Below are 19,295 nucleotides of genomic sequence, written 5' to 3'. Positions count from 1 at the left end.
CTTTTAAAGACATGCTTTAAATCCTATGTATTCATTGAATCTTTCTTGCTCCATGTATCCATTCACTCTCTCTAATACTTATTGAATATACCACTTATTTAATTCATTTTATGGAGATTTACTTTAATCCTTATTCTATATAGCAAATAGGCTACTCTATGGAAGATATTCATCTCCAACTTTCCCATGACTGCTAGAAAACTGACACAGTCACTAGAACAATTTAGAAGTGCACATATAAGTAATTTAATTTTGACTGAAATATGGCAAGAGTGGGTTGAAAAGAAAAGTTAACTCTATAAATTAATGATGTATAACAAATGCATATTTTAAAAAAATCTTTATTCAGCACCTCCTGCTCCTTCTGAAGACATAGATAAACACCGTAGGAGATTTAACATGAGAATGCTGGTCCCTGGAAGGCCTGTAAAAGATGCTACCCCACCACCAGTGCCTGCAGAAAGACCATCTTACAAAGAAAAATTTATTCCTCCTGAACTTAGTATGTGGGATTACTTTGTTGCAAAGGTAAGGAGTGTGAGGGATGCAAGCTTTAATTTAAGTGCATTTGTTTTATTCACTCCTGTGTTTTTGTCACATAGGAATTATGGAGCCCCTTTTGGATTGAATCACCACAGTTTAGACATTTAATTTCTCAAATCCAGAAAATAAATAGTCCTAGTAACATTTAAGAATGATCAGATACTTGATGGATGAGACAAATTAGTTCATATGGAATTTAGGTATAAATCAGAAGTCAGTTCTTAAAATATAATCAGCATCTTTTGCTAGTGACTGGGATTCTTGTGTTTACTATTAACTTTTCTGATCATTAGTAATTTCCTTGGTCACCATGGAATTAGATCAGGAAACAGATGAATATTTGGTGGTTTGATCAGTTTGTGGTGAGGCCTCATGATATATCACTTTTTCCCCAAAGCAGTAAACTTCTCTGGAACTGGAGTACTCATGGTGATTGCATTCCTTATACCCCCCATACATACTATGCTGGGTACACACTAATACTGCTATTTCTTTCCTGCACTATGCTTTTTGGAGTTCCTTATTCTTCTGTTGATGTTTCCCTCTTTACATGTGTTAACACTGTTGTCACTTTGCTGTGCATCCCCATAAGACAATGCATTTGTTGTGCTTCTTTCCCATTTAAAGATTTTAAAATCTTTATTAGGTCTCACCTTATTTTTTTTGCTATTGGGGGTGTGGTACCAGGGGTTGAACCCAGGGGTGCTTAACCACTGAGCTGCATCCCCAGCCCATTTTTTATTTTGAGACAGTTGCTTAGGGCCTTATTGAGTTGCTCACTGAGAAACTCTGAGAGAGTAGGAACCAACAATTTGTGTTTTAACACGTCCTTCTAGTAGTTCTGTGTGCTAAAGTTTGAAAACCACTGGCTTACACAAATTGTGAGTGCAGGTTTCCAGGTTTACACTCTTAACAGGATTCCTGCTTATTCTTCCAGGATCTTTCTGGCTTTATCTTTTGAAATGTTGATCAAGTTTCATTTCATTGTATTTAGTTAGAAAACCAGGGAATTAATAAAGTGTGCTTAAAAATATAAGTTAGGTGTCATATTGCAGTGTAAGTGTAATTAATGATGTTTGCATAATGAAAAAAATCTCCTAGCAATGAATTTCTCAAAATACATTCTAGTTGTTAAGCAGCATGTGGCTGTATATAGGCAGTCCCACCCACTCATCCACCCACCCACCCATCCACCATCCATCCCTCCTCCCTCCCTCCCTCCCTCCTCCCTCCCTCCCTCCCTCTCTCCCTTCCTTCCTTCCTTCCTTCCTTCCTTCCTTCCTTCCTTCCTTCCTCTAAGTAAATTTAATTTTTTAGCATTTTACTGTTCCATATTTTTATTGATGCATTATAGTTGTACATAATAGTTGGATTCATTTTTACATATATGTACATGCATACAATGTAAACAATATAATTTGAGCAATATCATTCCCCAGTATTTCCCCTTTCTTATGCTTTATTAATGATAGTATTGATGTATCTTACTTGGAATACTTTTTCCAGTTCATTTGTTTTTAAATTTTGATGTTTTGATGCATAGAATTTTTAAAAAGTATTTAATCATGTCAATGTTTTATGATTTATTGCCTTATTTTTATGTAGAGAAAGTCTTTTTCTATTAATAAATATGTTTACTATTATTTTCCACCTGCTCTTCTTTCTTCTTCTTTTTAATTCTGTATCTAGAATAAACCAAGGATCAGACTTTATCTCTTATTTCCCATAAATAGCTTAGTAGTTTTTCTGTCATTACTCATTAAATAATGTCCTCTCCCCTCATTGACTTATGATATTGTCTTTATCATGGATTAAATTCTTACACTATTTTGGACTATATCTTTGCATCAAAATCTATACTGTACTTCTTAATTACTACTTTAATATTTACTAACAAATTATATCTTTCATGCATAAAATGATTTCTCAGCTACTCTTGTTTTCCCTATTAACTGTAGACTCATTAAATTTCAAAAAAAGGAAAAGTAATCCCCATAGGAATTTTTATTTTAGTTATTTAAATCCTCTACAAATTGAGGCTTAGAATGTGGGTCAGTAGGAAAGCGCATGCATTATGCACAAGAGTTCAGCCTATAGCAACACATACAGAGTTAAAAAAAAAACTATAATTAACTTGTTAAAAATCATAGTTTTATGCTTCTTAGTCTGTTATGTAGGTATGGAAAGGTTTATAATTTCCTTCATTTTATTGCTTATCTGTAAAAATAAAATTATTGATCTTTAAAAATGTTATATATAGCTACTTAATTATTTTATTAATCTGAGAGTTTTACCTGGTTATCTTGACTATTCTTAAGTCTAGAAACAGCAAAAGAATATTTTAACTGAGATTGACACAATTTAACATGTTCAATATTAAATAAGAATTCTTAAAATTATGTTTTAAGAATATATATTTAAGGCTTAAAAGTATATTTATATAGTATATAAATTATATATCTAATTACATATTTAAAAATCATTTTACTTTTATCGCAGCCATTTCTTCCTTTATCTGATAGTGGTGTAATATATGATTCTGATGAAAGTGTTCATAGTGATGAAGAAGATGATGATGCCTTTTTCTCAGACACACAAATACAGGAGCACCAAGATCCAAATTCCTATAGGTAAATGAGGCCTTTTTTTTCCTTTTTATCTTTTGTAGGCAATCCTGGCATTATTCATTTCGAATGACATTTTTACCATGAGTTATGTTAAGAATTGACTTACATTTTCAAGTTAGAAATTTTGTACCTTTGAGGTAAATTTTTCTACAGAGTGTTTCCTTCATATCCAGTCTCAAAGAAAACCTTTTGTAAAGATTATAAACACATTTTTAGTGAGGAAAAACATGCAATTTATTGATGTGCTGTTAGAACTTATTAGGTAATTTATTAATATGTTACTAGATTCCATATGACCATGTGATAAATATTTTCTACTAGGTAATTTTCAGATAAGGCAATTTTGATATATTATTGCGTGTATTTATTTTTCAGACTACAAAGATACCATTTTTTTTTTTTTTACAAAGATACCATTTTTTACATAGTAAAATTCAGTAGTAGTTTTGGGGGAGTGGGGTTTGGAGATTTTGCTACACATTTGGTAGGGAACATTACAATTGCTTCTCCCATGGTTTTATTTTTCAATTTATGAGAATTTTTTTTTCTCCCTTAAATAGCTGGGCTCTTCTGCATTTGACAATGGTTAAGCTAGTACTTTACAATGTCAAGAATTTCTTTCCTATTGCCGGACTAGAATTCTCTGGTGAGTTTGGAATTTGAGAATTCATATTATTAAATGTAATTTATTACCATCAAGCTTCTTTTTTTTAAAAAAAAAACTATATAAAAGGCCATTTGGTACTTAACAAATACTGCATTGGAGATTTTATAAAGTCTTATTTATTTTAGCCTCCAACCTATGATAACAAGAGTTACTGTGTATACATAGAAGATTTAAAGAACAAGAAACTTGACCAGGAAAGCTAGATATTTTCTTAGCTCATTTTAGAGAGCTAGCCTTCTGTTTTGTTGAAAATATTGAGGCTCTAAATTGCATTAGATAAACATTTTCAAAATCATCAGTATTTTCAACTGTCTTGGCTCTATGTGAATGATGATCAATATATTTTACCAAAATGAAATGACATATTCTATCATCTATTTAGAGCTGCCTGTAACATCACCCTTGGGTATTGCTGTAATTAAAAACTTGGAGAACTGGGAACAGATCCTGCAAGAGAAAATGGATCAATTTGAAGGTCCTCCCCCTAACTATATCAACACATATCCAACTGATCTTTCAGTCGGAGCTGGACCAGCTATTCTTCGAAATAAAGCAATGCTGGAACCTGAAAATACTCCATTCAAGTAAGAAAGCTTTTACACTGCTGATGACAGTTTAGCTTTAACTTTTCTGGAAGTCATATTTTGTCAATATGACTTTCAGAAAAGTTAAAACTAAACATTCATGACTTTGAATCTGCAGTCTTTTTTTTAAGCAGAAATCTGGGTAAAAAATTATTTTTCCCCAGAATTACATATTATTCAAAAGACATATTTCTTTTATATTCAGGAAAGTATCTTTATTCTATATTTCTGTTCTGTTATTTTCAGAACTATTAGAGAAATTTTATTTTGATAATAATCTACATATGCAAAATGCTTCTGAACTTATGTGGGTAATTGACACAGTAAGAGTTTTTGTTGATGTTTTGATTTTTTATATGCCCACCTCAGGCCCTTTTCATAAAAAGCATGGCTTTTTTAAAATTAAATTTTAGCTAGTGCATTAAAAATATAAGAATTATACAAAAACTGTACTCTGATTCATCATTTAATTGAAAATATAACAGAGCCCTTTAAAGGCATTTAGAAATGAACAGATTTAGAAGCAACAAATTCAGATAATTTCATGAGAGCATAAACTACAGCCTTGCTCCGTAATACCAAATACGAGTTTGGCATTGCATGGTGATTTTAAAGCCAATAGAATTAGTAATGTATTGTCATACATGATTCAAGAAGAATGAGGAATTTAGGTTACTGGCAAATGATCTCTTTCAAAGATTTTTTTTACATGAACCTTTCAATCAATTTGGACATATTAACGGGGTATCATATGATGTTCCACACATATATACAATGTGGAATGTTGAAATCAGGTTAAACATAGAAGCATGCTCTTTTTGAAGCAGCTGGCCATGATTAGGAGTATTGCTCATAAGCTTGAAAGGGCAAGTCTGTTTAATCTTAGGCCATTAGAAATGTTATCTGTCACTTTATGTTCCTTGCTTTAACTAACAGGACCAACCTAAAGTGTAATTTTAAAAGAGAGTAATAAGAAATTCATTTGATACTTCGCTCAACCAGTTCATTTGATGTAGTTAAATAATTATAGGATAAAGGAATTCTTTTTAGGTGAACTAAAAAATAAAAGTAAAATAATCATAAAATTTTGTTGGGTTCAATGCTATCTCTGCAATAGATTTTAGAGTTTTCAAAATAAGTATCTGCATACATGAAACCCTTTTCCTATAGACTAAAATATTGTGGTATGTTAATTATTTTTAATAGGTCCCGAGATTCTTCTGCACTTCCAGTCAAGCGACTTTGGCATTTCCTTGTTAAACAAGAAGTCCTTCAAGAGACATTTATTAGATATATTTTCACTAAGAAAAGAAAACAGAGTGAGGTATTTTTAAGAAATATATTTTCTATTATAATTTTTCTGTTTAATTTTTCTTTAGTATTCCTAATTCAGTACTTGATTTATTTTGAAAATTTATTTTTGGTTCAAACTATTATAGTATCTTTCATACATTATGGATAATAGCTAAAATTACTAAACTACAGCAAACAGTGAACTTCTTTTTTTTAAATATTTTTTTTAATTGTTGACAGACCTTTATTTATTCATTAATTTGTATGTGGTGCTGAGAATCGAACCTAGTGCCTCACAAGGCAACCACTCTACCACTGAGTCACAACCCCAGCCCCAGTGAACTTCTTTTAAGATAAAATTCTGTCATTTTCATTTCTTAGCAATGAAAGAACATAAGTCCCTTGATAAATCATATATACTCAAGTGAATGTTGGTACTCCCTTTAGTATATTTGCTTTTAGACTTTTTTTATGTAACAACTTTGTGGTGGATGGTTTTGGGAATTTAATATTTAAATAAGATTCTCGAAATATCATTTAATAAAAAATAGAACAGAGCCCTTTAAAATCATTTATTAAGTATTTAGAAATGAACAGATTTCGAAGCAGCAAATTCAGGGTAATTTTGGGAGAGATTAAATTACAGAAATACCAAATACAAGATGAATAATTATTGCTTCTACAGAGCAAGGCAGAAGTTTGGCATTGCATGGTGATTTTAAAGCTAATATAATTAGTAACATAATGCCTTACATGATTCAAGAAGAATCAGGAATTTAGATGACTGGCAAATGATCTCTTCCTTATCAAAGATCTTTTATATAAACCTTTCAATCAACTTGGCCAGTCAGTGAGGAATTGGTCAGTTCAGAAAGTGTTTAGAGTAGTAATCAGATATGATTAAAAGTTTGGCAAACAGTCTATGAGAAGAGAAAAATGAATTATATTTCACTTGGTAAAGTAAAACCTGAGAAGGACAGTCTAGAGGATTCAGTTTCCCAAGGGCAATGGTAGAACTACTTTTTAGTTTTTCCCCATACCTAGAGCAGCAGGACATACCATTAATTTAAAAATTAAATGAGGAAGTAGGGGGAATGGGCTATTAGAGACTTTTGATTCCTGCATGTTATAAATTTTCTAAACAACAAACAAAAGATCCTGATAGTATTGAAATTACCAACATAGGATTTGTTAGGGAAGTCACAGAGCCACATTATTTGCCTCTTTTATCTAAGCCATTGGCTATAACATTTCCTGTAGTGATGCTGAACAAATCTCATAAAATAAGATAGGAATCTAAGAAACAGATTTAAAATAAAAGATATTTGCTCAGTTAGGACTCTGATTATTCATAGAAAGCCATTCTATTTAAGCATCAGTTTTCTGAGTGTTTGGTTCTTCAAATTATTAAACTTAATGATTTACCAAAAATATGCTTTAACTATTGATAAGGTCCATAGCAACTGGATTTGGTTGGACTGCCAGAGCCTAAAGTGCTGTGGGAAGCAGCTGTGTCTAATCTTCCTGAACCCTTATAGCTGGCTCTTCCTTAACTCTCCTCTCTCCTGTAGTTTCTTCTTTGTTATGTCTTGGGATTGGCAGCTGTAGTCTCTGCTATTTTTCCTCCAGCAGAGAGTTCCCTTGGACAGTAGAGAGGACAGAGAGAAATTGAACATTTCTTAAAATGCTGAATAATCATTGGTTGGCTTTAGGGAAGGTAAACACATGGCTGGGAGTTGGGTGAAAGGCTTTTCATTCTATACCCCTTTGGATTTGAAAACATTGAATGAAATCACTTTCTTGACCAGTCCTGTCCAGTAGCACTGTGATAATAGAAATCTCTCTCTCTAAATAGTCCAGTGTAATAGTCACTAGTCACATGTGGTTATTGAGCCCTTGGGTGTGTGGCTAGTGTGACTGAAGAACTAGATTTCTAATTTTACTTAATTTTAATTAATCTAAATTTAAATAACCATGTAGGATTCATGGATATTAAACAGATCTGCTGAAAAAGAAAAAAATTATGAAAAATAGTTAATGTTATTGAGGCAAAAACTGGTCACTAAGCTCAGAAATATGAAAAATTAAAATTACCTATCCAATAACAGTGTTTTATCTTTATAAATGTTGGGTTTTTGATAATCAATTTTAATAATGAATTGATTAACTGATAAAATTGACAGACTGACCCTGAAAATATTGGTGTTGAATAATTTTTAAAAAGCAATTTTTAAAATACTTAAATTTAGGTATATACCAAGGAAATACTTGAATTTTAGATATATTCATAGGAAGATATATTTACTCATTGAATGTTAAAAATATTCCACAAATTTGGTTTTTGTGAAATTGATAAATGTGGCAAACTCAGCTAATTAAGGCAAATAGATTCTTCAGCAATTTGGCTTTCACTGAGTTAGCCCATATTGACACTCTGTCCTGTATTTCTTGGGCACTTCTTTGTCAGCTACTGCAACCCTAGGGGAGTCTTCATGGCACAGTTAGAATATGCATGGCCTTTTATGCTGAAAGAAAAGTAGTCACATCAAGAGGTATGAGGAAAAGTTTAGTGCTCTGATCATACCGTTTAAGGTTTCCAGCACAGCAGGAATATTAGTTCTGAAGGTAGCTATTCTCTATGACCTGTCATCAACCAGGAATAAGTTATTCTTATGATATTTTTTCCCTATGCCTCACCTATTAAACATTTACTTATGAGGGACAATAATCATGGGATTAGGAGAAAAATGTGATTACTCATGTGAGTAAGAGTGAAATAATTACCAGTACTTTGAATCTATTTAGAAATAAATATTTTGATTTATATTTTAAGTCAACCCCTAAAGAATGGGAATCTATGAAGTATAGAATGCATCTGCTCTTAAAAGTGGACTTTATTTTCAGATATTATAGTGTAAGAACTTTTAAGTTCCATACTGGTATACAAATAGCTATTATTTTGTTTTGAAATAGCTTTTGTTTTTGTGTGTAATAGTCACACCAATTTTAATTTTGCCCTTTTTGCTTTGTGTTATGTTTATCTGATGACATTTTATTATTTTTTCTTGATTCTTCAAATTCATTTTTGTCATCTTTAAGTGATGGAGTGGCCATTTCAGCTTGAAATTTTTCATTCTCTTTATAATTTCATTTCATGCATGTATTTGTGTTTGTGACGGTGTGGTGTTACTTAGTCTGTAGAAGAACATGTGGAGCAGGTCAAACAAAACTGCATAGCAGAAGATTGCCACATCAAGGTAGTATTCTCTGCTCTTCTATTTAGCTCATTCTTTAAAATTTAAAGAGCTAACCCCTCATCTCTAATGCTAACCATGGCTGTCCAGCTGGTTAACTAATCAGAGAACTCGTTGCTCCTGTTCCACCTCAGAGGCATAGGGTAGGAGATGCTTCACTGTGTCTTAGCTTGCTGTGTGTTGCTATTGGTTCTTCTCTTTCTTGCTCCCTGCTTCATCTCCACTTTGTCATTTCTTTCCAGTCTGTTCTAAAGCATGTCTATTTTACTTTTCCTTCTTGATTCTGCCTCTTCTTTCCTTTCTATCACCTCTGACCCTAAGCTACTAAACTTTCTTGTCATTATCGGTTTCATTCATTCCTTTGCAAAATATCCTTTCCAACTTTCCCCTATTGATCACCTTTGAAATGCTTCTCTTTTATGTGGCTCCTTAGTTATGAAATTTTCCTGAACTCTATGCCTCTCAACGTATACTTTCTTATTATGTAACATTTGTGCATTTTGGAAGAGCTATATTACTGTTTTAAATTACTAATGAAAATATATTAGTCATCTTTTGTGACAAGTAACCATTGTCTTACAACTGCAATGGAAATCTTTATAATTGGGGTGATCACAGGGCATCAGAGTATCCAAGCAAATTTTCCAAAACTAATTCTCAACACATTAAAGTTACCCTTACTATATTTCTTGCTGCTGCTACATTTTCTTCTTATCCAGCTTTTAAATTTGGTGGATGTGCATATTTCTATATAGAGTTGTGCTGCAGCAACTAAACTCAGCAGTGTTTCATAGGTTGAAGCTGACCTGGGCTATCCTGGAGGAAAGGCAAAGATCATTCATAAGGAATCTGACATGATCATGGCATTTGCTGTTAATAAGGTAAAACTGTATTTATTATAGAAAATATACTTCTTTTTAGTGAAATTGCTTAAATTATTGACTCTGCCTTTGCTTTACAGGCAAACTGTAACGAAATTGTTTTAGCTTCAACACACGATGTTCAAGAACTTGATGTTACTTCTCTATTGGCCTGTCAATCATATATTTGGATTGGAGAAGAATATGACAGAGAATCTAAAAGGTGTGTCTCATAGTCAGTTGTGGTTTTCTTCAAGAAATATCCACAACATCATTAACTTGAGATAGGTATGTAGTCTGTTACAGAGACTACATAATTGGTTATCTGCCAATAAAAAGCTTTACCAACATTGAATAAATTTACTCATACTTCTTCCACTATTCATAGTGTTTGAGTCAGAGTAATCTCTGATGTCAAAGACTAATGCTAACAATTGCCACTTTGATATTTAATCCCAAAGAAATGCCAGGAATTATATGATATTCTGTAAATTCAGCTGATCAGGATAATTAAAGCAAAAAATATCTTGCACAAAATATTAAACTGATTGATGAAACACATTTAATAAGTAATTTTGAAGTGTTTCTTCTTGTCACTTGATAGATATATCTTCTCTACAAATAAAGATGTAGATGAATTTACTTTTCATTAAGACAGTGGACACTGCACTAAGAGTGTTTATAAATACTATTTTGGAATTTCTTCTCCATGTTTACCCTCTCTCTCGCTTTTCTCTGTACTCAAAAATTTTATGCTTGGGAATGGTGCCTTGTTTTTTTGAATTCTTCTTTTGTTAGTATGTAATATAACCAGATTTAAATCACACATCAGAGTAGATATAACTATATAATTTGATATACTCAATCATAAATATTACTTTCACATTATAATGTAATGATAAATTATTACTTGAAGAAATCTTTAAAGGTGAATTTTTTTTTTTTAAATTTTGGGACTCTGGAGATATAGCTCAGTGATAGAGTGCTAGCATGCATGAGGCCCTGGGTTCAATTCCCAGCACCACAAAAACAAAAACAAAAATGTAATTAATCTGATTCCTGGGATATCTGTATTTGAAGAATGCATTTAATCTTTTTTTCTATGTATGACCAAAAGAAAATCTGTATTCCTATAACACTAGGTATTCATGAGTTTGAGGCAAGAGTACCACAAGTTCGAAGCCAGCCTGGGCAACTGAGCAAGACCCTCTCTTAAAATAAAAGAAAATCTGTACTAAAATGTTTACAACAACAATTTTTTTAATTTATGCAACAGTAAAGTAGCCCTTGAACACATTAGTCTAAATTTACATTTTGCTTAAAGGGAACAAATTAAGCAGTACTAAATTAAGACTTGTATTTGTGTTGGGTGCGGTAGTGCACACCTGTGATCCCAGCAGCTCAGGAGGCTGAGGCAGAAGGATGGCAAGTTCAAAGCCAGCCTCAGCAAAAGCAAGGCACTAAGACCCTGTCCCGAATAAAATACAAAATAGGGCTGAGGATGTGGCTTAGTGGTTGAATGCCCCCAAGTTTAATCCCTGGTACCAAAAAAAAAAAAAAAAAAGAGACTTGTATCTGTTTTTCTCATGAATGTTTATTTATTTTTTTAAATAATGTTTTGGGTCTGTAATTGGAATTTATGTTAAGAGGAAATTAAACTTGCACAGTAACATGTGAATATTTTCCACAGTTCAGATGATATTGATTATCGTGGTTCCACCACAACCCTTTATCAATCCAGTACAATATCCCTTCCAGCGAGTCAGGTGCATCCACCTTCATCTCTGCCCTGGCTGGGCAGTGGACAGACCAGCACTGGAGCTAGTGTGGTATGTTTTTTACTCTTTGGTATGGTTTCTGCATATGGACTCCCTGAAAAATAAGTTGACATCATTTTGATATAAGTATGATCGTAAAGATCAGGTGCAGTGAACAGTAGGTATACCATGATAATAGTAGCTATCATTTACTATGAGTTTCTCAGTGTCAAATGCATGCTTTTTCTCACATCCCTAGTGGCAAGTGCCATTATTATCCTCTAATATTATTTTATAATTGAACAGACCAGGCAAAATAGTAAAGTTAAAGAGGAATTTGTGTCTACTTGTGTTTGAATGTGCATCAGTAATATTCTTGTTGGTCACTGTAGTTGAAGGGATCCCATGTTTATGTTCTACTCTGAAGAATCTGGAGATACCCCTGATTGTGTTCAGAAAACACTTAGAAGCCAGTTCCCTTTATCACTAGATAAAGCTATTTAATACCAGCAAATCTATACAGGGTTTATCTCAGTAAAGTTGTAAGAGCATGTTACCAGAATCAGTGTTGCTCCAAAGCATTTCCTTCCTCTTCTCTTCTCGTTACATTAAGTAAATGTATTGTCTTCTTTTAAAGCTTATGAAAAGGAATCTACACAATGTTAAGAGAATGACCTCACACCCTGTCCATCAATACTGTAAGTATTTTATTTACGATCTAAGAATTTTAAGTGTTCTCTGTCATTTTGAGGTTGATGTATACGACAGAAAATATTGGAAGTCTGACTTTTCAATTACTTATGTTCCACTTTTCCTCTTGTTTCAGATCTTACAGGTGCTCAGGATGGCAGTGTACGAATGTTTGAATGGACACGACCTCAGCAACTTGTCTGCTTCCGTCAAGCTGGCAATGCAAGGGTTACTAGACTCTATTTTAACTCCCAAGGCAACAAGGTTAGTTCTTGGGAGTAACTGCTAAATTAATTAAAAAATAATTGTGGAGATTAAGGAGTAAATGATAAATGAAATAATATTTTAAAAAATTTCAGTGACCCTGGATTTAAGCAGAGCAGGGCAGGCAGTTTTTTGGGTTCTGTTTATCCTCTTTTCTCCAATAGAAGCATAAATCCACAAAATATAGTGTGGATTAATAAATTATGCATTCAAAGATACAAAAGCTTTGTGAGAGAAGAAAACCCTGCTGCTGTGGAGTGTTTTGATAATGTCTGCCAGCACCATAACATTCAAATACTTGAGAGACATCTAATTTTTAAATAAGTTTCATTTTAGAGGCTTAGAGGAAAGTAATGAAATGGATATGGAAAAGCTCTTAAAAGATTACAGAATCTTTGGTACTTGGACTTTCTTGGGAATAACAACAGGCAGAGCTAGCACGGGATGTTTGTTAAGTAAGGTCTGAGTGAATCTCCTTTACGTAAATGATTTTACCTTTGACAGGAGTTCTAAGAAACTATGTTTAATGTTTTCATCTTTCTTACAGTGTGGTGTTGCAGATGGAGAGGGTTTTCTGAGTATCTGGCAAGTTAACCAAACTGCATCAAATCCTAAACCTTACATGGTAAGTATCACTTAGGTTCCCAGAGTATACTGAGAACACGTTTACAAAGTGTCTGTTCAGTCCCTGAATTTCATTGGTGGTTCTTTTAGGAAGGGGATAGTTACACCCAGCTGTCACAGCCTAGCATTGTCCACCTAGCTGTACCCTAGTTTATACTGAAATGACCTTAAAAGCAAAAAACAAACAAAAATCCTTGCTTTTTTCCTTGAAGGGTAACCTTATTTGGAAAATTTCAGGGACTTGCCCTATGATTCAATTTAGAATACAGTTTTATTTAGTTTTATCCATTTTTGAAAACTAAATTTTTAGTGGTAGCATTTCATAATATTTATAATTAAGACTCAAGTTCTAAACATATTTTTTCATTTCCTCTAGAATTTTGCTTACCAGAGTATATAAAATAATCACAATAGGCTACTTCATTCCTTAATCCAAATCATGTTAAAATACTTGGTGATGAAGATAAGCTTACCTTTCACCTGGGGAGGTATGGCACAGGAGGGGTAGAAGATGATGCTGTCTTGCCTGGAATTTCTGGATCTCATATACAGAGGTTGAAAATGTCTTGAACCTTCTGGATGAACTAAATTATCCAAATACTTTTAAATTTTCTTTTCTAGAGAATACACACATTCTTAGTTATATATGAGACATGATATTTCTCGTACATTATAGACTGTACCATAATATCTTTATACAAATGGAAATAATCTTGAATTTATGATTTTGCCTTCAGTCCGAATGATTATGATTATTCCAAGCAGAAAAATGTCTGTTTTAAAATACCCTAATATCTTTCTTATGGGAAGAATGGACCTTGAAATTTCTGTCCTCATCTGATCCAACAAGAAAGTCATACCTGACTTAGTAGGTGGTTTCCTACACTGTTGGAACATACATAAGCTACTTAAGAGTCATTTGGCCTTTTTTTTTTTTTTTTTTTTAATGCAGTACTGGGGAATCATAGACTGCCCAGGGCCTTCAGCATGCCAGGAAGGCCTTTTGGGGCAGACTGTTTGCAGACTACTTTTGACAATGCCTTTATCTTTAGAAAAGGCTCTTCACCTGGGGTCATGGGTAGGGAACATGAAGGTAACAAGAAAGGTAGATGTTTGTGTTTAGGTTACAATGTTAACTTAAGCCTTTCACACTGCTATCTACCACTAGATAGGCATGTAAGAGTTTTCCTTTAGGTTTATTATTATTTTTTTATGATTTATATAATTAAAGTTTATTAAATATATTTGTGGTCATTAACATTAAAATTGATTGATTGATTAGGCTTTTAATATAATTGAATGGTTTGTGAAAGTACATATATTTCTTTTGTTTTTTTTTGAGATGGGTCTCGCTATGTTGCCCAGGCTGGCCTTGAACTCCTGGGCTCAAGTGATCCTCCTGCCTTAGCCTACCAAGTAGCTATGACTACAAGCACATGCCACTATGCCCAGCTAGTTTATATACTTTGATGCCCTTTTCTTTTCTTACATAATCTAAAAAAAACCCCTTTAATTCCATGTTTTTACTCTTTCCAGTTTTAAAAGATTAGATAGTAAGTAGCCAAATAATATGCAAATGTCCATTAATCCTCTTACTATCATCTCTTTATTCAAGACTGTTTTTAAACACTGTTCTTATTCAGGCATATAATATGTTATTAGCAGAACTGTGTTTGTACCATACCAAATGTTATTGGATTTTTAGATAACACTAGTTTCACTTTGTTTTGCAGAGTTGGCAGTGCCACAGTAAAGCCACAAGTGACTTTGCATTTATTACCTCTTCAAGTCTAGTTGCCACATCTGGACAGTCCAATGATAACAGGTAGGCTAACAGAAATGCAAAACAAGAAATAAGAAAATTTTGGACAGAAAGCCATTGTTGCTAGAAAATATGGATTTCTGTCTAGTAGGATTTCCACTTGTAACAAAAGAACTATGTTACATAAGTCTTTTCTCAGAGTGGTTTTCCTTATCAAAAAGAGAAAAACAAAACCAATTTCTCATGTAGTCTAGCAATAAGCATGTATAATCTTTATGTTAAAGTTATTCATTCTTAAAAAATGCTGATTAATTCTCTTAAGTTCCTCAGAACTAGCAAGCATTTGACATTCTGTAGCTATAATTTTCAACATTTTCTTTACTTCACTGTTTTCATTGGCAACGTATGCCTATAACATCTCTCCTTTTTCAGCTGTGGTTTCCCTCAGGGGTATAGAAGCATCACTTCTACTCAGGAAATCATATCATAATTTCCCTGGAGTGGTAATTGGAAAAGATATGAGGTTGGGGAATGCAATGACACATAGGACCTTGTAAAAGACAGGCTGTATACTAATTTGAAAAAGGATAAACACTTAAAAGAGAGATTTACCCAGTCACTTACACTGCCCCCATCTTAGTTGAAAATCTCTGCTCTATAAACAAGAGAACAAAGAAGATTCAGTAAATTTGACTTGAAGACAAAATTTGTTCTGAATAATGACTTCGAACAATTGTTTATGATGTATTTTTATTGTTTCTTTAAAAGAAATGTATGCCTCTGGGATACATTAATATCACCTGGAAACAGCCTCATTCATGGTAAGTTCAGATCTTAAACTTCCTTTTTCTGTATATGTATTTCATGTTAAGATTATGAGTGAATAATTTTTTTCTAACATTGCTTAGCATTTTCCTTTATTCTTTAGTCATAATTTCAAAAATTAAATGACTTAAATAAGTGTACCTTAGAATGAAAAATGCATCCATAATCTCTGTATTTTTAAATATGAATTGAAGCATTATTGGAATCCCCAAGATAAAAGTTGTTTTTGGAAAGTGTTTTGGTTTTCTTCTTCAGGTTTCACATGCCATGATCACGGTGCCACAGTACTTCAATATGCACCAAAACAGCAACTCTTAATCTCTGGAGGTAGGAAAGGATATGTCTGCATTTTTGATATCAGACAGAGACAACTAATTCACACATTCCAGGCACATGACTCAGCTATTAAGGCTCTAGCTCTGGATCCCTGTGAGGAATATTTTACTACAGGTTCAGCAGAAGGTAACATAAAGGTGAGTCAGTACAAGAAGTTGGAATTTACTACATATTATCTTTACTTGCTGTCAAGACTGATTGCAAAAAGGAAACCAAACCACTATACTCTTTGGCATGAGGGCATGAAGTAAAGCTTTGTGGAGATGTGGAGTGTCTTGATACCCCACCCTATCCTGTGCTTCTGTGTGGCTCTTTCTAAACAATCTGATCTGGAAGATGAGATGATCAAAATGATTAGATTCTCAGGTCACTAAAAAGCTTTAAAGATGGGCTGGAGAGTCAGGAGGTGCAGTGGTAGAAATGTGTAGGATGCATTTGATGTAGGTGTAGGATGCATAAGACCCTGGGTTTGATCCTCAGCATCTCAAAAAATAAATATAAAGCTTTAAAGAATTCTGTTTTGAAGGCTAAGGATATGGCTTAGTGGTAGAGCACTTGCCTAGTTTGTGCAAGGCCCTAGGTTCAATCTCTAGCACCACCAAAAACACAAACAAGGGCTGGGGCTGGGCTCAGTGACAGAGTACTCACCTGGCATGCATGAGGCACTGGGTTCGATCCTCAGCATCACATAGAAATAAAATAAAGATATTGTGTCCACCTAAAACTAAAAAATAAATTAAAAAAAAAAAACCACACAAACAGAAAAACCCCAACCCTATTTTGAGTAAAGTACGTGAAGTTTTTCTGTTTTGGTTTGGTCTTTTTGAGGGCCTCAAGCCCTCAGGCATGCTAGGCGAATGCTGTCCTCCTGAGCTATTCCCCAACCCCCATACTTGTATAGATTGTGTTGTGTGACATTTGCTTGGCTACTCAGAACTTTCTCCCCCACCTCTACCCTCAGTACTTGACTCTTATATGACTGAGGCAAAGTTTCTAGACAAGTGAGATAGTAACCACACTTATACATTGTGCTATTAGCCTAGTTACCATTAAAATATATTTAATTAGTTTAAATATTTTATTGAATTAGAGATTGGAGATATATATGGTTAATATGAAACTACCATAGGATGTAAAGAGAGAAATTTGAAAGAAGGGAAGTATAAGGACAGTAAATGAATCTTCTGTTAGGACAGGAGCAATAGATGGGAAAGTTGGGTCAAGGAGCAGAAGTAAGAGCCATGTTTTTGCTTTTGGTCTCTCTCTTTTTAATGACTTAAAATTGTTGTCACTTTGTTCTTGTTTTAAACTAGGTTTGGAGATTGACAGGCCATGGCCTAATTCATTCATTTAAAAATGAACATGCTAAGCAGTCCATATTCAGAAATATTGGAGCTGGAGTCATGCAGATTGATATCATCCAGGGCAATCGGATCTTCTCCTGTGGTGCAGATGGCACACTGAAAACCAGGGTTTTGCCCAATGCTTTTAACATCCCTAATAGAATTCTTGACATTCTGTAGACTTAAAGATTGGGGCTTTATTTTTATATATACTTCAATTAAAAACATAATGCAGTAGTTATTAGGCAGTTCTGTTTTCCAAGCAGTTGTTAAACACATTGGAAACAATACAGAGAATCTCTGTAGAATTTGAATCTGATCCATGCTGAGTGTTATGCTGAGTATTGCCTATCCAGGTTGGTAGGATGAATGTGCATGTACCTTGTTATATTGCTGACATACTTAAAACAAACAAACCTTGTATTGTATGAAGGGTAGCTATTCTTTACAGCATTTAGCAAACCTGATTCAGAAAACATTGGAGGTTATTAGCTAATTAGCAAGTTGAAATTATGAGAAGGACCTTTATACCAAATTAAGGAAGAAAATGTTGCTGATTCAGGTTTTTCTTCCTGTTCTTACCACTGATCGAAGCATGCCTGCAGTTGCCTTCTTTGTTGAATGAAGGATAGTCATGAGGTTTTGGAAGCTCTAGACCACCAGAAAACTTCTTAGCTGGAGCAGTGTGCAGTGACTAGTTCTCTGCAGTGAGAGGCATTTCCATTCTTTCCTGCTGAATATTTTTCCTGTTAGTGTTTATACTGAGATAGTACTGTAACTTGCAAATGAGTGCAAATTTAAATGCAATGTTTTCTTCACAATTTGCACATTCACATTTTTTGGACTGCTAGTTTTTCTATTTAAATATTTGCCTTCATGTTAGGAATGTAATATGTGAACATGACATATTTGTAGTTAACCATACCATATCTTCTTGGTCCAGGTTAGTACTTTTTCTTTTCTTTTCATGTATTCAAGGTTAAACATCCACAACATTTAAGACTATGTTGAAACTACAACAATAGAGCATTTCATATCAATTAAAATGAATGTTAGGCTTTTTGTGGCCAGTTAATAGTTGATGAAATTGGTGATATTATTTATTGCCACAGCCTATTGTATAAACTATGCAGAGTTCAATATTATTTGCTTGTAAATTATTAGCCAGTGTTGTCATATTTTGATGTATTTCCTTGGTTATGACCAAAAATATGTTCTTGAGATACTGAAACCAATGTCTGTGTGTGTTTAATTGTTTACCAGCCAATTGTCTCATCATGTTAATGAGGATGTTTAATGCCTTTGTGGTAAATAGTAAAATATAATGGTATAAATGCACCTTTCTCTGAAGGCAATGTGATGTTCAGGCTGTGAAATACATATGTAAAAGAAAAATAAATGTTATTTGTTAGAATTTTATCTTAATTTGGCTTATTTAAATAAACTAGTGTGGCATTCTTTGATACTGTTTTAACAGTTGATATTTGTAGTTTAACAAAATGTTTAGGGAATTTTTAAGCCACTAGGCAGTTTACCCAAATACTTACTGTGTACCTTTATGTACCAGAAGACATTCTAGCAAAATGAGATACATTGGTGGGCCGGATAAAGAACACACTCAGGGCTGAAGTTGTAGCTCAGTGATAGAGTACTTGCCTCACAAGTGTGAGGCACTGGGTTCAATCCTAGCAGCATAAAAACAAAGGCATTGAGTCCATATACAACTTAAATTAAACAAAAAAGAAGACACTCAATGTGGAGATTTAGTTGGGTGAAAACTAACTTCACTGTACTTTCTTCAGACAGATTTAAAGTTGTTGAGTGAAATGCTGCTTTTGCTGCTAACACTAGTAAAGGAGCTCATGT

General features: G+C 33.5%; 1 protein-coding gene across 2 annotated transcripts in view; it reads left to right on the top strand.

The window, feature by feature from the left end:
* Dmxl2 (Dmx like 2) overlaps nt 1-18,796 on the top strand; it is a 139,210-nt gene extending 120,414 nt beyond the window's left edge. For both annotated transcript variants that reach the window (XM_077799441.1, XM_026390512.2), the window contains exons 29-44: nt 350-528; nt 3,043-3,173; nt 3,731-3,816; nt 4,220-4,421; nt 5,628-5,745; nt 8,909-8,971; nt 9,763-9,849; nt 9,930-10,051; nt 11,519-11,657; nt 12,223-12,283; nt 12,412-12,539; nt 13,087-13,164; nt 14,897-14,988; nt 15,694-15,746; nt 16,006-16,223; nt 17,400-18,796. In XM_077799441.1, the coding sequence (XP_077655567.1) occupies nt 350-528; nt 3,043-3,173; nt 3,731-3,816; nt 4,220-4,421; nt 5,628-5,745; nt 8,909-8,971; nt 9,763-9,849; nt 9,930-10,051; nt 11,519-11,657; nt 12,223-12,283; nt 12,412-12,539; nt 13,087-13,164; nt 14,897-14,988; nt 15,694-15,746; nt 16,006-16,223; nt 17,400-17,609 (1,967 nt within the window). In that variant the 3' untranslated portion in view covers nt 17,610-18,796. The remainder of the gene's footprint in view (nt 1-349; nt 529-3,042; nt 3,174-3,730; nt 3,817-4,219; nt 4,422-5,627; nt 5,746-8,908; nt 8,972-9,762; nt 9,850-9,929; nt 10,052-11,518; nt 11,658-12,222; nt 12,284-12,411; nt 12,540-13,086; nt 13,165-14,896; nt 14,989-15,693; nt 15,747-16,005; nt 16,224-17,399) is intronic.
* The last annotated feature ends 499 nt before the right edge of the window (nt 18,797-19,295 follow it).

Source organism: Urocitellus parryii, chromosome 6, assembly GCF_045843805.1.
Source record: "Urocitellus parryii isolate mUroPar1 chromosome 6, mUroPar1.hap1, whole genome shotgun sequence".
Classification (NCBI taxonomy): Eukaryota; Metazoa; Chordata; class Mammalia; order Rodentia; family Sciuridae; genus Urocitellus; species Urocitellus parryii.
This window is presented reverse-complemented; position numbering and strand designations above follow the sequence as displayed.